This window comes from Argopecten irradians, chromosome 2 (assembly GCF_041381155.1).
Source record: "Argopecten irradians isolate NY chromosome 2, Ai_NY, whole genome shotgun sequence".
Classification (NCBI taxonomy): Eukaryota; Metazoa; Mollusca; class Bivalvia; order Pectinida; family Pectinidae; genus Argopecten; species Argopecten irradians.
In genome coordinates this window covers 33577379-33599001 of record NC_091135.1, presented here as the reverse complement: position 1 = coordinate 33599001, position 21623 = coordinate 33577379, and the positions used below count along the sequence as shown (strand labels likewise).

The window sequence follows — 21623 nt, the reverse complement described above, 5'->3', positions numbered from 1 at the left end:
CAAACTTGACCTTGCCTGAAGAATTACCTTAGAAAGTCTTATATCTTCCATATCCCTCGGAGATGGAGTGCGACTATTGAAGATTGTCGGTACACTAATGTGAGTGTGGTTTTCTGGGATAGGCTCCATGTGACCAAACGATCCACCAATACCTGACAACAGGTTGATTACAAGGTCAAGGTCTTCCTCTGTGGCAGGATGACTATTGACGGCTTGATCCGGGAGCTGTACACTGATTGTCTGGCCTTTGAAAGAAATTGACAAAAGTAAAATATTAAAAGAAAAACACTTTTAGAATGTAAATTTCCTGTTATATGGTGTGCAATTATTATTATTTTTAGGTGTACTGTAAACATGTCTTTATTGCTAGACAGATTGATTGAATTATATTTCTTGATTTCCAAAAATGTTAATTACAGAGTATTGCTCAGCCTATATTGCTATACGGACTTCTTAGCATTTTATTAAAATCTGTCCATACAGTTATTTCAAAGAAACAATATTAGAAAGTGGTGTTTTTAGATAATGAAGGGGGCGTAACTCTGACAAATAAAGTCAAGCAAAATCGAAATTCACACTATATCTCTAAGCATTTATTTTTTTAAATTAAGTTTGAAAAACGCATTTTTGACATTTGCTGCCACTTTTGCTCAAGATATTTATTTACATATATGTGTCCATAATCAAATATACAAAACAAACTGTATACAATAGCACTCTAGAAAATGCTAAAAGACCACTGAATACGAAAAGTTTGGTAATTATATTTGGTGACACAAAAGTACATGATATGCTTGTTATAAGTTTGTTTTAGGAAGCCAGGATTTATCGTAATATGGATGTAACATCCTTTGCAATATTTACTTACCTGCAGACATCTGTGTCTCTCCTCTTGTCCCCTCCTCATCCTGAACTTGGATCAAATTCTCTTCCTCTGCAGCATCTTCATGCACGGGATCCAAGCCAATTGGCACCAGGATATCTGATTGGCTCTGTGGTGTCACATGACAGCTTGCAAAAGGATCTACATTTTGTAACTGGCTACTAGCACCATTCTGGTTTAAATCTACATAAAAGGCACAATTACTCTCATCTGGCGAAGATTTCCTCTCAAACAGCGAGAACAAGGAAGTCTTAAAAGTGTTGTTCTTGTTCAGTTTTGGTGATCCATTGTTGGGACTACTTTTCCTTGACGGAGGAGCACCAGTGTGTAAAGGGGAGTCTTTGGTAACTTTAGGAATGAGATCCAAAGAGGCCATTTGTTGAAGCATGTCCTTGTTCTCTGTACTCTCATAGATTTGGACTAGTTTGTTGAGCAACGTTGTCAAGGTAACAGAACACATGTGGTGATAATCAGAGTGCACTTTTAAGAACAACAACAGACATTGGCACAGCACCTATTGATAGAAAGAAATTAAATTATATCTTTAAATTATTTCCAGTCAATGCCATATACACATTTTCTTAGAATTTTCTTGAAGAAAAAAAGGACAAGTTCAATCAATAAGGGAAAAATTCATACACAATAATACATGTATTGCACCAAATTCCATTTTTTTTCTATTTTTACAAACTTACCTGAGAGTTTGTAGGGTTTTTCTCCAGTTTTTCTCCTTTGTCTAACCTTGACTTCAGACCAGACATAAGTTTCTCCATCTCCCTGAGTTTGCCGCTGGGATCAATTCCATTACTACTGCTATAGACGGTCTGAAATGCCCCGCACGTCTCCCTACCTAATCTCTCACACCGAGTATCCTTGGTTACACTTTGGAGGGAGTCCAGCAAGTGGGTTCCAGCCCCATCAAACTTTTTCCATGCATCCAAGTACTCGACCACTCCCTCATAACTATTTTGCACCTGTCCTGCAAAAATACTTTCTCCGTCTTCAATGAAGAATGCCGACTGTGATTCACCAGCTCCCAGAGGTCGACTCCCAGAGGTCATCAGCAGGTGTTTCTTCAAATTTTCCATGACGACAGGAATTGGTCAAACAATCAGATGGCTTGTACCAAAATCAATTTCATTCGTAGATAAAACCATTATGGCATCAAGACTTTCCAGAAATGGAATATGACTAGATAATGTATACAACAGCAGAGGAATTCTAGCACATGTTTTGTTTCCGTAGGTGCTTCAGATATAATTATTATCCCATGATGATCGACCTACACCTTCATCATAATGACAATCATGTGGACCTTTTGACCTCTGAGGCCAACTTTAATTTGGTCCTATATTATCTAAATTGTACATGCAGTGACACATTCTTGGAACTTGATCTTCTTTCACTAGTATTATTCAGCTGAAACAAATCATTAATATTTTTCATTAATTCTATAATAAATTGTAAATGTCATGTCAGATATACATACATGTGCACAATGTAGTTTTAAAATTCTAAATATTAATCAGTAAATTAATCAAAGCTCAAGAAAAATATTGTTTGCTTTAAACAAACATAATTTATCATATGATACTAAAAACAGGCGACCCTTTACCTGAAGTACATTCCTTAACCATATCTTCATGGATCATGGACAATTATTACCGTAATTGTCTTACATTGTATTATCTTAATTGTCAGCTATTTATTATGCATGCTATGAAAATTCTGTTTCACAAAGTCAAACAAATTATACAAAGATAGACTTCCATCTTGAGATAAAATTTGCCTTGAGCTCTGAAGTATGAAACAAAAAATTTGTGCCTGCATAAACAAATAAATCACAAATATGCTATAATCTTCAGTATTTTGAATCGGTCATATACATGTTTTTCAAAGAGCGCTGCCATTTTCCCAATCCATAGATTACATACATCTGATACAAGTTTTTTCATTGGGTGCTTATTACGTAAATGGAAGGGGCACAACTGTGGTAATCCAGCTGGTGACACAGAGCGGAACTTCAATTTTGACGCAAGATTTGCCAATGGTTTCATGGAGCGGAAAAAGTGAATGTCTTGAGAAAGCTTGCAACACGCTGTTTGCCAATTTTCACAAGCGATCGGCTCCATGTTGTTACGTCAAGGAGGCCTAATCGCCGCCAGGACGCTTGGGAGCGGAAGGAGCAGTAGTCTTGAACATTTTAATTTTACTATTGCATGTGCTTATCATATAAAACAGATGTTTTTTGTTCATATTCTTAATGAAGATAAGAGTTGTTGATTTATTTTATTTTTTTTTATCACGGAAATGAAAAAGTTCATTGACAAAAGTTAGGTCATGTCGCTCCTTGGCGATCCAGATTTGGTTTGATTAGTCGTACATGTGAAGGTCACGTCAAAACAGTGGGTTAGCAGAGTGGATTTAAACAATGTTACACAAGATGATACAAGAAAGGAAATCAGAATTTATTTGGGATGAAATATGTTTAATCAGTTAATAAATTTGTTCTTATTTATTGGTAGACTTATATAATGTAAGGTAGGTCGATTAGTATTTGATTACATGTGACCAAATAATCAATTACAAAAATTACTAATCATTTCAGCCCTAGTGTTTTGTGTATACCAATTTAGGATGACCAATCATTAACTAGCTTCAGAAGATTTTGTTTTCTCATTTTGGGATATGGCATGAAAAGGAGACATCTAGAATATAAGAATGTATAGATCTATAGTTTGTTCCATATAGGAATACATCTGTATGTGAACATTATGTTGTTTATATAGATCTGAGTGTATAGAACAACACATGTAGGATATCAAATGATTCATGTCTGATAATCTATTTACATAACACATCAGAAAGGCAGTGCCACATATTATATGTCATTGACATTATGAGGGACAAATGCAATGCACGGATAGAGATATTTTGGTTTGATTTGATTAGTTTAACGTCCTATTAACAGCCAGAGTCATTTAAGGACATGCCAGGATTGTTGGTGGAGGAAAGCCGGAGTACCCGGAGAAAAACCACCGACCAGCGGTCAGTACCTGGCAACTGCCCCACATGGGATTCGAACTCGCGACCGAGAGGTGGAGGGCATGTGGTAATGTGTCGGTACATCTTAACCACTCGGCCACCGCGATATAAACAAATAATACTGAGGCAGCTATGATGTGCTAAAGAAGGGTGTTTTTGATACAAATTACATGGGTATTTTTTGTTTTAAGCTTTCATTTCTTACTTAGCCATACGGAAACAATCTATTAAGGCACATCCCTCCATACTGTAAGTGTTTGACATCATAAACACGTTTGCATAGTCTAAGACGCAATCGATGGGTCGATTTCAATGCACGGATGGAGATATTTTGGTTTGGTTTGATTAGTTTAACGACCTATTAACAGCCAGGGTCATTAAGGACATGCCAGGATTGTTGGTGGAGGAAAGCCGGAGTACCCGGAGAAAAACCACCGACCAGCGGTCAGTACCTGACAACTGCCCCACATGGGATTCGAACTCGCGACCCAGAGGTGGAGGGCATGTGGTAATGTGTCGGTACATCTTAACCACTCGGCCTCCGCGATATAAACAAATAATACTGAGGCAGCTATGATGTGCTAAAGAAGGGTGTTTTTGATACAAATGTACAAAGGTATTTCTTGTTTTAAGCTTTCATTTCTTACTTAGCCATACGGAAACAATCTATTAAGGCACATCCCTCCATACTGTAAGTGTTTGACATCATAAACACGTTTGCATAGTCTAAGACGCAATCGATGGGTCGATTTGACAGTGACTAACAGACACTCACACTGTGTGCGACTGACATATTACAGTCGGTAACTACTAAACAAGAAAATGGATAATTACCACAAACTTAATCAATTCAGCCTGTATCAACTTATTATATACAGACAACATAACCTAACAAAATAGTCCGCTTGACAAACACAGTTTGTTTGAAGACATAATTATGTAAATTACACGATGTTTACCTTCAAAAACACATGCAGCGACAAAACCGGAAGTAGGTATCACCCCTTCTTTCGGTTCACCTTTAGAGTTTTCATAGGTTTGCAGAATTTCTATGGTAAACGACGAAGCTTACCAAAAGAGGACGCGAAGGTCACTTTGGTTTCACATTGCACCGGTAGAATGGCGGATATTAAACGAGCTCAGCTAACTTCAGAGTCTTCATGGATACAGCTGCAAAACTACTTTGACAGCAATGTGACGAAAATTAATATGCTTCAGATGTTTAAGGACGACCCAAAGCGCTTCGAAAAATTCAGGTAAGCATCCCAATTATGCAGCAAAAGTTGATGGGGCAAAATGATACGAATTGTCAAAATCAATTGTGATTCTCGTTAGGAACAAACATTTTTGGGATTCCGTAAAAAATATTGACAGGTACAGTATGGGTCTTACTAGCAGACGACAACAAACATCTAGGCTATAACAGACTGTAAATAAACATCAGGAGCGCGTATAAGTCTAGTAGCATTAGGCCTTGTGCTGCATAATGTAGCTATCACTGTAAAAGCTATCCAGTTAGTATTTATAAACCATTGTGTACATGCTGTGATGTAATATGTGTACGTGAACTTGTACACATATTCCATAAGGAGGATATTATAATAGTTTTAATGAATGCTAAATATTGAATCGGACACCTGCTTGTAACTAAAAAAAATGGGAATAAAAACCATTTTTCTCAACAAATACTTGTCTTATCGAATCAAACGAAACACCAATGTAAAGTTTATTAAATTTCACAACGTTTATCACTTGCTTTAAGGACGGAAGATTTAGAGTATATATGTCATAAATTTTTGTTAAAAAATTACGATAGCTTATGAAATGACAGCCCGCTTCAGAAAGTAAGACGGTATAACCCTCGCACCTGCAACCTACATCAAAGACTGCCCGGCGGATATCAAAGGAAAATCAGTCATCGCCCAACGTCACATTCAGTGCACAAACACAAAAGTGCCTGCCTTGGACTTCCCCAAAACCCAGTGTGACTTATCCTTCTCATATACGTCCTTGATTCAGTATTAGAACAATTTTATTAGTTTTCAATTTTTTATTTGGATGTATCTTTTTTAAATGTCTATCAACGCATCTGTCTATTTCATTTTTAGCCCACCATCATCAGATGGTGGGCTATTCAAATCGCCTTTCGTCCGTGGTCCGTCGTCCGTCCGTCCTTCCGTCCGTCCGTCCGTCCTTCCGTCCTTCCGTCCGTCCGTCCGTCCGTTAACAATTCTTGTTACCGCTATTTCTCTAAAAGTACTGAAGGGATCTTTCTCAAATTTCATATGTAGGTTCCCCTAGGACCCTAGTTGTGCATATTGCATTTTGGGACTGATCAGTCAACAAGATGGCCGCCAGGCAGCCATCTTGGATTTTGATAGTTAAAGTTTGTTACCGCTATTTCTCAGAAAGTACTGAAGGGATCTTTCTCAAATTTCATATGTAGGTTCCCCTAGGACCCTAGTTGTGCATATTGCATTTTGGGACTGATCGGTCAACAAGATGGCCGACCAGCCGCCATCTTGGATTTTGATAGTTAAAGTTTGTTACCGCTAATTCTCAGAAAGTACTGAAGGGATCTTTCTCAAATTTCATATGTAGGTTCCCCTAGGACCCTAGTAGTGCATATTGCATTTTGGGACTGATCGGTCAACAAGATGGCCGCCAGGTAGCCATCTTGGATTTTGATAGTTAAAGTTTGTTACCGCTATTTCTCAGAAAGCACTGAAGGGATTGTTCTCAAATTTCATATGTAGGTTCCCCTAGGACCCTAGTTGTGCATATTGCATTTTGGGACTGATCGGTCAACAAGATGGCCGCCAGCCGCCATCTTGGATTTTGATAGTTAAAGTTTGTTACGGCTAATTCTCAGAAAGTACTGAAGGGATCTTTCTCAAATTTCATATGTAGGTTCCCCTAGGACCCTAGTAGTGCATATTGCATTTTGGGACTGATCGGTCAACAAGATGGCCGCCAGGTAGCCATCTTGGATTTTGATAGTTAAAGTTTGTTACCGCTATTTCTCAGAAAGCACTGAAGGGATCTTTCTCAAATTTCATATGTAGGTTCCCCTAGGACCCTAGTTGTGCATATTGTATTTTGGGACTGATCGGTCAACAAGATGGCCGCCAGGCAGCCATCTTGGATTTTGATAGTTAAAGTTTGTTACCGCTATTTCTCATAAAGTATTGAAGGGATCTTTCTCAAATTTCATATGTAGGTTCCCGTAGGACCCTAGTTGTGCATATTGCATTTTGGGACTGATCGGTCAACAAGATGGCCGAACAAGCCGCCATCTTGGATTTTGATAGTTAAAGTTTGTTACCGCTAATTCTCAGAAAGTACTGAAGGGATCTTTCTCAAATTTCATATGTAGGTTCCCCTAGGACCCTAGTTGTGCATATTGCATTTTGGGACTGATCGGTCAACAAGATGGCAGACCGGTGGCCATCTTGGATTTTGATAGTTAAAGTTTGTTACGGCTATTTCTCAGAAAGTATTGAAGGGATTGTTCTCAAATTTCATATGTAGGTTCCCCTAGGACCCTAGTAGTGCATATTGCATTTTGGGACTGATCAGTCAACAAGATGGCCGCCAGGTAGCCATCTTGGATTTTGATAGTTAAAGTTTGTTACCGCTATTTCTCAAAAAGCACTAAAGGGATCTTTCTCAAATTTCATATGTAGGTTCCCCTAGGACCCCAGTTGTGCATATTGCATTTTGGGACTGATCGGTCAACAAGATGGCCGCCAGGCAGCCATCTTGGATTTTGATAGTTAAAGTTTGTTACCGCTATTTCTCAGAAAGCACTGAAGGGATCTTTCTCAAATTTCATATGTAGGTTCCCCTAGGACCCCAGTTGTGCATATTGCATTTTGGGACTGATCGGTCAACAAGATGGCCGACCGGTGGCCATCTTGGATTTTGATAGTTAAAGTTTGTTACCGCTATTTCTCAGAAAGTATTGAAGGGATTGTTCTCAAATATCATATGTAGGTTCCTCTAGGACCCTAGTTCTGCCTATTGCATTTTGCGACCACCATCTTGGATTTTGATAGTTTAAAGTTTGAAAAGCAGAAAAAAGAATTGTAAGTTTGAAAAGCAGAGAAAAGATCCCTCTTTCATTTGTCAGACATAGATCAATCTTTGGTGGGCGCCAAGATCCCTCTGGGATCTCTTGTTTACTGTTTTTAGAAAATAAATTTTGCGAACTTGTTAATGTAAGCTTAAACCTAACTGTATTGCAAAACATTTATAAGCTATTAATTATTTGGAAACTTCAACTGGAAAATGATTGCTCAAATTCAAAAGGACTCTACTGATATATAGGACTGGCCTGCTGTCAGGGTTGATCAATATCATTGGTGACCAGATTGAGTATCTGATAATATTAGTGTTTGGAGCATCCGGGTTCACATCCCGATCTGGTCCTCTCCTGTATGTGTTTGTGTGGAAAATATAAATATCTTTTTATTTATTTGAAATGAAAAAAATCTTCCAAACTTATACAGCTATAATAAATCATAATCATACAACAAAATAGCTCCTATTAAAAGGCAACTAGGAAACATCTTGAAAATTATATGTACAGATGTATCATGTGTATATGTACACAAATCAATTAGGAACCGGACAATTTAATCGTCAGATGTGCTCCAGTGATCCATGACATACAACACTAATTTGTAACCACTTAAGAGGCCACATCCTGATAAATGTAGATGTAGAGTAGGCAATTTTAGGAAATGTTTGATAAATCGCTAAACTTATATACTGTGTAAAATGTGTCCCATATGAGTCATTAAACTATGAACAGTATTAGCTAGGCAAATGGTTAAGGGAAGTTTAAACCTATGGATTCATATGGAAAGTTAGTAATTTACACTTATCAGCTATCTGTGAAAAATACTACAGTGTGTCTTCACAAAATGTATAATTTCAAAGTTAATTTTATGTGAAAATGTTTTACCTGCTTAATATCATACATTAATGATTTCTTAATAGGTTTTTTGTGATAATTGAAATAAATTATAAGGGAAAATGTTTGAAAAATTTTGAAACTTCAATCAAAACTGAATTGACCACACTTTTAAAACACAAATAGTCCCAAGGAATGTAAAGTTAACTTATGATTATAAGCTTTCAGGTAATTACATGTGCAGCCATGACAGGCTGAAAGCAATTATTAACAGATATGTGTCATGGGTGGATAGACCAGTCTGTTTGTATTTTTGTCAAGGTTTTGTTTACAAAGACATTGAAGCGTAACATTTAAGTTCTTTATTCTTCAACGGATATCTTTCAAGATGAATTAACGTCGACAAAACTTTAGCCTTAGTCACGTAAAACAGTAACTGATACATGTACCCCCGGTAAATATGATCTCAAAAATCAAATGAGAGAAATAGAACTCTGAAGTATAAATCCCACTAACCCCACATGAAATTTAGTATTGAAAAACATATACCTGGTACAGTACCATATTTGTACCTTTATGCACCCTGCATGAGATTGATGCTATGTCAGAAAACAAGAAAAATTGGAAAGATAAATATATGCTCACCAGTCTTTTGGTGAATTGTTCACAGTTTAACAGTTGTCTCATATTAATTGTGATAATTCCTATATATATGGGCATGATAAAAAAATTTTAAATAGAGAAACTTCAACTTGTACTGGTCAAAATAATTGTCTGACTCTGTAATGCATATCTATGCAGATATTGACCTTCCTGACACAATTTAAGTCTCTGAACAAACAAAGTCTGATTACTAATTGAGTTCATTCACTTTGAATCGTTGGATGTTGATAGATGTGTAACATAAAAATTTGGGACTGGAGTATGTAAGTTACAATAGGCATGCCTGAAATATTATACATGCATATATAATTAAGTACAATAAAATGCTCCTGGAAATAATGTGGCCAAACGAAAGAGATCGATGCTCCTTATTCATGAAATAAAATACCTATGTAAATGTAACACTTTTGGCCAGAGCATAACATATGGTTAATCTGGTATAGCTTAATGTATCAGGTACATGTAGTTGTAGCCAACATATTTAATACCATACACAAGCTAGGTGAGCACTACTAGGCATTAGGCAAATATGTGTACCCGGTAATCAGATGTTAGATTTTAGGTAGAAGTGAGCATCAGGTAAGAAATCTAATATCCTTTCCTTTACGAGTCAGAACACAACAATGGCTGGTAAAGCTTTATGCTGTTGTAAACATGAATGCATTTCACTTTACTGCATTTCTGTATCCGGGAATATCACATTCTCTTATAAACTAATTCCTAAGTTTAAATGTTGAAATTGCATGATTATAGGGTTCCTTACCTGCTGAAAGGGAAATAGATACACATACATAATTATACCTGGTAAACACTATACAGTTGATAATTTAAAGTTCAAAGAAATATCAGATTTGAATTTGTTTTCATTTACCATAAAATATTCTTGCTAACTACACTCCATGATACTCTTCAGAATTTCATTTGTAAAGAGTTCAATAGGTCTGATCACACAATTTGTTTGATCTAGATCTCAAAAGGATTAGGCGGTGACAAGTAAATTTAAAGATGAATTTTGTCTACATGATCTCGAGATCCAAGTCAATAGCTATCCTTACTATATGTAACTGACAAGAAAATGAATTATGCTACAAAATATCAATTAAAAATAATGCCTGACCTAATTTGGTAACTTTTGGACCTTTAAAGCTGATCTGAATAAATTTATTAATTCTGAATCTTAACCTACAGTATAACTTTATGAAGTTTATTTAACGTAATTGATTCTGTATTCTGCAGTACAACACTAAAAACCAAGGATGGTGACCTATTGTTGGACTACTCCAAAAACCTCCTCAACGATGAAGTTATGCAGCTACTGTTTAACCTGGTAAGATTTCTTTGTTGGTCAGAGGTCGAGGGGGATGACGAGGGGATGGCATTTACCAACACCTACATGTATGTATACATGTCTATCTTGCCTATTATGTCCTGTCCAATTCTTTAAGTGCATTTAATCATCTTATCATATGGACAGTGTTTTCTACATTTTCATTGAGGGTAAGGTAGAGGAATCTTATATCTAACCTAGTTGCAAGACAGCCTTCTCACACTGATCATTTATATGTTATGACAACAATATCATAGACATTATAATAATACTGTGTGAACATCATAACAAAAAACTTGGTGGTATTTATCCTGATACTGATACAGTGTAAATTATGTGCATAATCTATATACATTTGTATCTTTTCAGAGTTATGTCCCTTAGCTTTGTTTCATCGTATGTGGGAGGAGGGGGCTTTAGGTTGGCTTCCAGAACAACAAATTTCTAGTTTCTTCAATTCTTTTTAAAAGAGAGACAGAGGTCTAGTAAAATCTATTTAAATTTAGAATCTTAATTTAAAATCTTTAAAAATTAAAATATTTATCTCAATCAATCAGGCTCGAGAGAGGAAGGTGACAGAAATGAGGGAAGCCATGTTTGGTGGTGAGAAAATTAACTTCACTGAGAGCCGAGCTGTCCTTCATGTTGCCCTTAGAAACCGATCTGCCAAACCTGTCATGGTGGATGGAAAAGATGTAAGTCTTTATAGTAAACCAACTTATTTTTACCATTCAAGATGCTCCACTGTCGACAGAGCATAAACGAAATAAACGAATAACTGATGTTTAATTGTAATATGACCAATCAGTACTTCATTCCATTTAGGGCATGGTACAATGTACCATGGATTTTTGTTGGGACACAATTAATGATTTCAAATATGTTTATCTTGAATTAAAATTAAAAAAGCCAAACCTATCATCTTCAACAAATTCATCTGCTCCTGTTTTTGATAGAGAAAAAATACCATTCATCGGCAGGGCAGTGGAGCATCTTTAGATTTATGTTTATTTTGTGAATGATTAGAAATCGCAAAAGACAGTCACCACAAGAATGTTTATGAACACAGACTCATGAGAACCATATGGGTCTAAATTGCAAAACAATAAATCACTGTAATAAAAATCATTTATCAAAATAAAAAAAATGAAATTAAATCACGATAAAACTCAATTGGTTGACAGTATTGTTTACAGACCTCTCATATTAGAATATCATTATGGTTTTAACTGTATATATAACAAAAACAACATCTGTCTTCATTTCTGAACTGTTGCTATATATTTACAGGTAATGCCTGATGTCAACGCTGTTCTGAAACACATGCGCGAGTTCTCTGATGCTGTTCGTAAGGGAGAATGGAAAGGTTACACCGGCAAAGCCATCACTGATGTTGTTAACATAGGCATTGGAGGCTCAGACTTGGTATGTACAGTGTATAGAAGTTTTTCTGGGAAAAAAAATATGAGAATAAATTGGTTTCAAGATCCCAACAACAGTGTGGGTAAAGTACAATTTACCATTGATCAGTCGCACCAGCCGGTGATTATGACATCATCATTTGACATGTTTTTGTGATGTCATACTAAACCTATGTCATTTTGGGATCTGAAACTCCTGCATTGAGTCAATGTTTCATAACATATTGTTTACCAGGTATAGGATATGTTCTGGTATATTCATTTTCATTTTTCACTTAAAGATTGTGTTACCTAATTAACGATTAAAAGTGGTTTCAATAAAATAAAAGCCACTTTAAGTGAATAGAAAAGGTTATGAGAGAATGGTAGATATGGGGTAGGTCATTGCCTAATACCAAAATAGAAAAGGTTATGAGAGAATGGTAGATATGGGGTAGGTCATAGCTTATTAATACCCACTTTTCACTAGGGACCTCTAATGGCCACAGAGGCACTAAAACCATACCAGGATGGGCCAGATGCTCACTTTGTTTCCAATATTGATGGTACTCACATGGCCAAAACACTAAAGAAACTCAACCCAGAAACTACACTGTTCATCATTGCCTCAAAAGTAAGCAGAAATTATCCTTCAATATCACTTTTATGTTTTTAACTATAATTAAAATTTGAAATCTTTGGGCTTTTTTTACAAATTCCATATAATTTTTTATGTCAAACTTTTCTGTGAACAGTTTGATTTGCAATTTCTTGTCACTACTTTTATATAAATTTGATAACTTTCTGTAACATGTAAGACCATTTTCCTGTGTAATACTTTATGCAAGACCAGTTATAATACTTTATAGCAAGCGTGACAATGGCACATAGCTATATATAAAGAAATGATTTACTTGTCAACCTAGTGGTGGCCAATTACTACATGTTATGAAGATTTGAATACCAGGGTATATGTTGGATTGTACAATTCTTCATTGAAATGGCACGTGCATATTTCAGACATTCACTACACAAGAAACCATCACAAATGCAACATCAGCCAAGAAATGGTTTCTGGAGGCAGCCAGTGATGTAAGTGATATTCAATGAAATTCAGTTTGACAAGATACTTTTAAAGGGAAGTAGGAAGAAGATGGACACTTCATACATTAAAGATACTTGGATCATTTTTAGTTGATTTAAGTCATGAAAAGGGAGTTACTATATGAAAGGATATTAGCTTACCTGCAAATGGAACATCATTTCAAAAATAATGATATACTGTAATAAGAAACAAATTAATTAAGTAATTGTTCTTACTTCATTATAAATAGTAAGAATAGATTAACACATCTTTCTTTCTCATTGTCTCATGATCAATGTTTTAACTGTGTATTCATTAATGCAACTTCTGTTTCAGCCATCACATGTTGCAAAACATTTTGTGGCCCTGTCAACAAACGCAGTACGTAGATTTTGCATTTTTAAGTATTTTCTAGTTTGTTATTACAAAATATTATACATATTTGTGGTATCTATCATGAGTATAGAAAACTGTGAAAGCATGTTGTGGTGTACATCTTATACTTTTTTTTCAGACCAAAGTCAAAGAGTTTGGAATTGATGAAAGAAACATGTTTGGATTTTGGGATGTAAGTACTGGTATATTAATTAAATTTGATACACCTCTTTTAATTGATAATATATCAATTGTTTCTGTGTAAAAACTTTTAATTTTTTTTAAAGTAATACAAAGTTTACATAAAATAGATAAAAAGTGATTGTCTCCTTCTCAATGCAGATTTAATGGGAATAAACATAGCTCTTTCAAATTATCATAGAGTATGTTTGTGGATGGGAAGGAGACAGATTGGCAAGAAATGAAAATGTGATTGAAATAGCTCTGTCTTTGCTGACTGAGTAAATTATCAATGTCCTGTTACAGTGGGTAGGTGGCCGATATTCCCTCTGGTCAGCCATCGGTTTGTCTATTGCCCTTCATGTCGGTGAGTGATTTAGTCATTTAGCATTCTATACGTTTTGTTTAAAGATTCTCAACTGCTGAAGAACGGTATTTTGCTCTATCAAAAACAGGAGAAGACAAATTTGTATCTTTCTTCAATTGAAGAAGTTACTTAATTTACACCATTACCGTACCACCATTGAAAAGTTTGAGCTTCTTATTTTAATTCAAGATAAAAATATCAAAAAATAACTAATTACATCCTGAAATAAATCCTATGACACTATGCCTTATATTATATGCCATGGAATTAAGTACTGATTGTGCATGCACCAAAAGCAGAATAAATTATTCTATGTGCATTTTTGAGTTAATTAGCAACATTGTTCAATGATGGGAATCATTTATGCTCTGTCAGTGGTGAAGCATCTTTAAAGTGTGAAAGTAGATTGCAAATTAAATAATTGTCACGAATGTGTTTTCTCAGTTTTTCCCTCATGATAAAGTTGGCACAGCTGATACAATGAGAATTTTTTTGTACTTAGGTGGCAAGGATTTTTTTCTTTGATAGTACTAAAAATGAATGTGGCTTTGCTTGTCACACATTGTTGATTTTATCAGGTACACATGCAAGTTCCCTTTCCCTCCCACAGACAACTTGCATGTTTTAACTTCATATAAAAGTAGAACCTTTTAAAACCTTTTATTTATAATTCTCACTCGATACAATTTCATTTCTTACAAGTAGCAAATAAATTCATAAGATTATACTGCCAAAAATGTTTTGGACAGGTATGGACAATTTTGAGGAAATGTTAGCAGGTGGTCACTTCATGGACAATCATTTCTGTACAGCTCCAATGGAACAAAATGTAAGTTTGAAGTATAGAATTCATGTACGGTATCAGTTTTTAAATGAATGGATAACATAATCACCACAAACTGCCATTTTGAATTTCAAAAATAGAATCTTACAACTGTTTCTCAAAAATATACTGACAATACTGTTGGTCTTCATATTTAATTTAACCAGTTTTGCATGACATGTACAAAGTATTTTGAAGCACAAGAAAGGAAAAAGACACAACATTAGAATGATGGTCCATCAACAAAATGAGGAAATTAGAGAAAGGATCTGCCTTACTTTGGGCTGATATATATACAATGTATATAATTCAGATACAGATACACATGTACGAAGATTTCTCGTCTAGGTAACAATGGTTTATATACAAATCTGTGTACTGTAAAGCAATTTCATTTTGAATTCATGGGGAAGGGGGTCATTATAGGTGTACACATAAATTGTCAGGAGTTTAGCTTATTTAGGGGCAATCCATTCATTTGTGGTACTTTGTACCCCGTACATTATAAACATGTTGTTATCAATGTACAGTTTGTCTATTTAGCATACAGAACAATATTGTTCACTCATGTTCTTTGGTGCTTAATATGTAATCTTCATATTTACGAAGAGAATTTTCCAATAATTTAGATTTATGTAAATTTTTACAGATCCCGATTCTTCTGGCCCTTATTGGAATATGGTACAACAACTTCTACAAGGCTGAAACACAGACACTCCTACCCTATGATCAGGTATTACAAAGAATATCAGCAAAGGCAAAATTGAACTAATTCACACTTTATTAGTCTAAGAGTAAGACTTTGAATTCCTCTTAGACTAATATAACATTATGAAATTACAGATATGAAATTAGAGTAAAAACAAAAGCTTAAAAATTTCTTATAAGACGGAGAGAGACTATCGTAGTACTATTCATGCAAGACTCTAGAATATTAAAATTTGTAACCTGCTAAATGTTTAGCATATATAGAGAGAATGTGGATGACTGTTGTTATAGTCTAATTCACTAATAATTTTATGACATGGGTTGATTGAACATATGCTTGAGTGTTTCAACAGTAGTCACCAACACTTGGAGTACCTTTTTATTGTGCATTAGAAACACACGTTGAGCAGTAGCGAATTCCATAGGTCACCAGTTTTTCTTTGAGTTCTCAGACTTTTATTCCACCTCCGAAATTGAGCGTATCCTTATAAAGAACACCAACTGTTATTAATGGTATGCTACCTAAAACACACCAACTAGTTTACAATGAGTATTTTTCTTTCAGTATCTACACAGGTTTGCTGCCTACTTTCAACAAGGTGACATGGAAAGTAATGGTAAATACATCACACGCAGTGGTCAGAAGGTCGACTACAAGACTGGACCGGTCATCTGGGGAGAACCTGGCACCAATGGTCAACATGCATTTTACCAGCTTATACACCAAGGTGTGTATTCGTTACTTCAGATCTTTTTATTTCAGAAAATTTTATTGTCTGGTGTTAAAGACAATCGGAATTGGGCAACAGGCAACATGCTTATACACGCCCTCTCCTCAGATCTTCCATGAAGGAGGGGAGAAAGTGGAATATGTGTCTTGATATAAAAAAAAAAATTCTTTTCAGTCTGATTTAGTACAGAAACTTTAAGTCATATCTATCCCTGTTACAATAAATCTACCATTAAATTAAAGATTTAATTTTTAATAAGTTGTTTTCAATAAATTGTGACTTATAGTTTGATACCTGAGAGATCTTGTATTACCTGTGCAAGGTAACGCTACCATATAGCCTTTTGAAATAACAGTTTTGCTTGATTTTAATTAGACTATAACAATGCATTTGAAAAGTGTACTCTGTCTGAGCATTTGTTGTGGTCAGAAACAGGTAAGAGATGTGAATTACGGGTACTGTGTTTTGTAAGAGTTATACCTGGTTGGGTACAAGGTGCAAACATTGGCTGTAAGAAGATTAAGGAGAGGCTAGTTCCCTTTAAGAGTTATTTCCCTTCTAACAGTTTTGACTTAATATCTCTTTTTCAGGGACCCGTCTGATCCCGTGTGACTTCTTGATGCCAGTAGAGACACACAACCCCATACAAAATGGTCTCCATCATGAGGTAACATTATCTTAGTGAATATATTTGTAGCTTTCTTCAAATTTAAACTCTTTTAGACCTACAAAAATGGTTCTTGGTGAAGATGAGATTGGAGATTCAAGTAGGTTAAAGTATTATGCATACTTCTATTTAATGTGAAGAACCAGATCCAGCATTAATACATTGTTGATTGTCCATACTGAATGTCACCAGAACCAGAATAATTGGCCAGTAAAATTTCCGGATTATACAGGTTTTAATTAGTATAAATTAAGAAGGAAAGTGCCTTACAAAATGCCGAAATACAAAGGGATCCAGATAAGACATTAGGTCCTGTTTTGACAAGTTATACTGTATCATTATAGACATAATTATATAGACTTGTTATGGTCCTGGCACTGTATTTATTGCAGATGTTGCAAGTAAAAATTGTCCTTGTCCAAGTAAATTCACTGACTCTGTCATGTATTCATTGTTGTATATTTTGCTGTCATGTATTCATTATTGTAGATTTTGCTGTCATGTATTCATTATTGTAGATTTTGCTGGCTAACTTCCTAGCACAAACAGAGGCTCTGATGATGGGCAAATCAACAGCTGAAGCTCGTGCAGAGCTTGAGAAGACTGGCATGAATCAAAAAGACTTGGAGCATATACTACCTCACAAGGTAAACTATATTTTCATATCAATTTTATATCAAATAGACTGAAAATTCAGAATTTGGTTTGCTTAAAACCTAATTTGAAAGGTAACATTATTTGTCATTGGCATGACCTTGAATCAGCTTGCAACCTAATAAGATCACCTGTTGCCTTATAATCATCCAGTAGCTGTATAAAATATCATAAGATTTATGTGAAAAATTCTGTTTTAAATACTTCTAAATATTTATGCTACAGCATTGTCTTTATATATGTAACCAAATCATTTACTTAATCTTTGCAAATCAAATTTATACCCACAACCCTTTCATTACAGGTATTTGAAGGCAATAGACCCAGTAACTCAATTCTCTTCCAGAAACTTACCCCATACACCCTGGGAGTCCTTATAGGTATGTGGATATTGAAATTAAGCCTTAGTTTATAGGGTTAGGAATAGTGATAGTTGATCCATTATAATGTGTAATTTAGGATTGTGTGAAAATAAGAAAAAAAATAGAATAAAATAAAACCCTATGCATATCAGAATTATGGAGATACTGCTTAAACCGCTGCCAGAATAATGACTGAAACAGCCGTTAATATGAAATTTCAAGTGTGAAATATCTAAATGTATTAAAAGGACTAGGTATGGTAAGGGTCTTTTGTGGCCCCCAAATCCGCTATTTTTTAAAGTCTGTTATTTTAAGATGTAAATATTGCATTTCAGATCTTAACTACATACACGACATATTTAATAGTGTTATTAGGTATTATAGCAGTTCTAGTTGCCATGGCAACCATTTTTATTACACACAAATTATGCAAAATGTGAAAATTTCATCAAAATTGACCTTTTTAATGCAGTTTTTCATCTAGTAAACATAGAGCGCATTCTAGAACAAACTTTATATTTCTCAAAATGATGTATTCTTCGTGTCTGCTAATTCCTGTAAAATATAAAGTTTGTTCTAGGTTGCGCTCTATTGCTTTTAAAAGAAAAACTATCAAAAAATATGCCAAAATTGACCAAATTTTCAAATTTGCATAATTTATGCAAAGTTACCATGGTTATAGAGCAAAAACATACTTCCTGTCAATAAAAATATCATTAAGTTTTTATCAGGGGCGTATTCAATATTTCAAACGCAGCAACTTAATTTCTAAATACTTAATTTGAATTTTGGTAGATTTAGGGGCCAAAAAGAGCCATTACCGTATCTAGTCCTTTAAAAGGTTTAAGTTAAATTTTGGTTTGCTAAAGATTGTGTCAGAGCTCCTAACATTACATAGGCTAGGTTAGATATTTTACTTAGTCTGTAATGACTAATATTAATATTAATCTGTAAATCGACTAATACAAAGCACGATACCTTTTAAATTCATGCATATGAAAATGGTATTTGATATTAGTATTTTATTGCAGGTTATCCGGGATTGATAGGTATTGTCTATATGTTTTTATTTTTAAATTTTTGAACACATCAAAGAGATACCAAAGTTTTATAGTAATGTTAGAACTCATGTGGTCACATTTTCATTGTTCTTAGCTTTCCCCAATTTTATTGTACATATAAATTCTGAATAACAATTGTCTATTTCAGCCATGTATGAGATGAAGATATTTGTACAGGGCACAATATGGGACATCAACTCTTATGATCAATGGGGGTAAGTGTATGAAATGCGGTTAAAATCGTTCAAAAACACATGAACATCATGCAAACTAGTAGCCTAGTAAAACTTAAAAAATAATCAGTACTTTGAATATCTCCAACCACAAACCTCTATTCTAAATGCCTGACCAATTTGTCTCCACTTTGACATATTCATATAACAGCAGTTAATAAATCACTATTTCTACATTCTAAAAGGATGGAAACGTTATTGTTTATGCACAGTGACATCCTATTTTAAATAAAAAAAATGTGATTTTTAAAAATCAACATTGATGGCTGAATTTTATAGACTAAGTGAACAACTGAATAAAAACATGACCGATTTACAAAGTACAAAATGTATAGCCAAGTGGCTTTATACACAGGTCAAATGGTATTGAAATTGACTATTTGGGACCCTGCATGAGGAAATGATCTTTTTAAGCAGCATGGTCTTCTTACACAGGTTAAATTGTGTTATAAGTAACCATAAATATAAAGTGGTCTTAATAAGCAGGTGGTCTCTATACAGAGGTAGTCACTAAGGCAGGTTTGACTGTATTTTGCATTTGATTACGAAAATAGCTAAAATGACAGACATCTTATACATGTATATATTTACCTTTGTTAACTCACCTCTCACTTTGGCATTGGAAATCTCAGGTTAAGGTTTTGGTGCTAGTCTTCTTATACTATTATCCGTCACAACTGACATTGCTTTATACAATTATTTTGGAATATTGTGTGATGGATATGGACAATCACTTAAGGGGGAAAATGCTGGATTTTGAAAATTCCAAGAGGCCCAATGAGCCGAAAAGTTTAGTTTTATAATGACATTGCTATATTTTATAATACTGATAAATTATAAGGAACCTGAATTAAATCAACAAACCTCCAGAGGTTAGCTTTGCTGTTCTCAAACAGCTCTTGTTTATGTTGTAGAGTTGAGTTGGGTAAACAGTTGGCTAAGGTCATCCAGCCTGAACTAGCAGGGAAGTCACCCGTGTCCAGCCACGACTCTTCCACCAATGGTCTCATCAACTACATCAAGGCTCACTCATCCTAAACCAAGGTCAAGGTTAACCAAGGTCAAGGTCACATGGAACATAGAAACAGCCTCTTTTGTCTTATGTTTGAATAGCGAACAGATTGATATTTTGAAAGACAATTTGTTGAAATGAAATCTTTGATGCTGTGGATGTTAAAACAGTTGGGCATGTATTAAGATGCTTTGTTTAAATATGAATAGTTACAGTGTATGTCTGTTGTTTGCAAAACATCAACACAACCATGCATTTGTGAAAAGTTTACCGCTTTGAAACCAAATATAATTTCTATATACTTTGTCAAAACTAATGGGTGTATTAGTATTTTGATTCAAAGTATTACACACAATAAGACTGAAAGGCTACAGAATCTCAAAATCTTTATAAAAGTGACCTAGCTGTTTAATGTTCTGCATCTCTCAGCATGTTATTAAATTTGTATCTGTCAACTGTTCTAAATTTGAAGTGAACAGCTATTAACCCTAGTAGTGCTGAACGGGTATATATCTAATCCATCGGTCGGGTGCTGAACGGGTATATATACCCGCCAGACAAAAATGGGGAAACCCCATATTTCTGTGATCAAAAACAAAAATGTGTGACTGAAATAATGAATAGCATTTGTGTTGATCATAAGTTTAGAATCTCAAAGAAATATTTCCAAAATATTTTATTCTAACACGCCATGGTTTAGTAGTTGTCGTAACGTAACCAACAGGAATCACCCACTTCAGTCAGAACGACGATATTTTTTAGCTCAGCGGAAGCAGTTCAAATATCGTGGTTTGCGCATGAGTTGTGAAAGTAGATGACGTAATTTTAGCGCCATGCGGGAAAACAGGTGCTCAATTATTTCAAAGAAAATCCTATCTTTCGGCGAGTTTACAAATTAAAAATAAGGTATGTAGTGACATTCTGAATATATAGATATTCCCTGTGACATTTCTTACGTTTAATATTAATGATCTTACTGTCGTTGTTTTCAACGAAGTCAAAATTCTAATCAACCAGTCGTCGTCAAACAGTGCCATGCGCAGTCGATCACTTTGCCGGAGTTGATGACATAAATTCGATAATTTGATAGTTTCGGCAATATAGTGAAATATTAAATGACTGAAATATAA

At 34.9% G+C, this 21623-nt stretch overlaps 2 protein-coding genes across 2 annotated transcripts in view; one reads left to right on the top strand and one right to left on the bottom strand.

The window, feature by feature from the left end:
* LOC138315234 (uncharacterized) overlaps positions 1-5044 on the bottom strand; it is an 18666-nt gene extending 13622 nt beyond the window's left edge. The window contains exons 1-4 of the mRNA XM_069256094.1: positions 4888-5044; positions 1579-2302; positions 869-1397; positions 28-245 (exon numbers count right to left, since the gene is read on the bottom strand). Of these exons, the coding sequence (XP_069112195.1) occupies positions 28-245; positions 869-1397; positions 1579-1971 (1140 nt within the window). The 5' untranslated portion in view covers positions 1972-2302; positions 4888-5044. The remainder of the gene's footprint in view (positions 1-27; positions 246-868; positions 1398-1578; positions 2303-4887) is intronic.
* Positions 5005-21623, top strand: LOC138315235 (glucose-6-phosphate isomerase-like). The gene is made up of 17 exons (XM_069256095.1): positions 5005-5184; positions 10746-10836; positions 11394-11531; positions 12127-12261; positions 12727-12870; positions 13257-13328; positions 13657-13701; positions 13835-13888; positions 14182-14242; positions 14992-15071; positions 15715-15798; positions 16339-16501; positions 17095-17171; positions 17690-17818; positions 18130-18205; positions 19397-19463; positions 20396-21623. The coding sequence occupies exons 1-17, from the start codon at positions 5048-5050 to the stop codon at positions 20517-20519; spliced, it is 1677 nt and encodes a 558-aa protein (XP_069112196.1). The 5' UTR covers positions 5005-5047; the 3' UTR covers positions 20520-21623.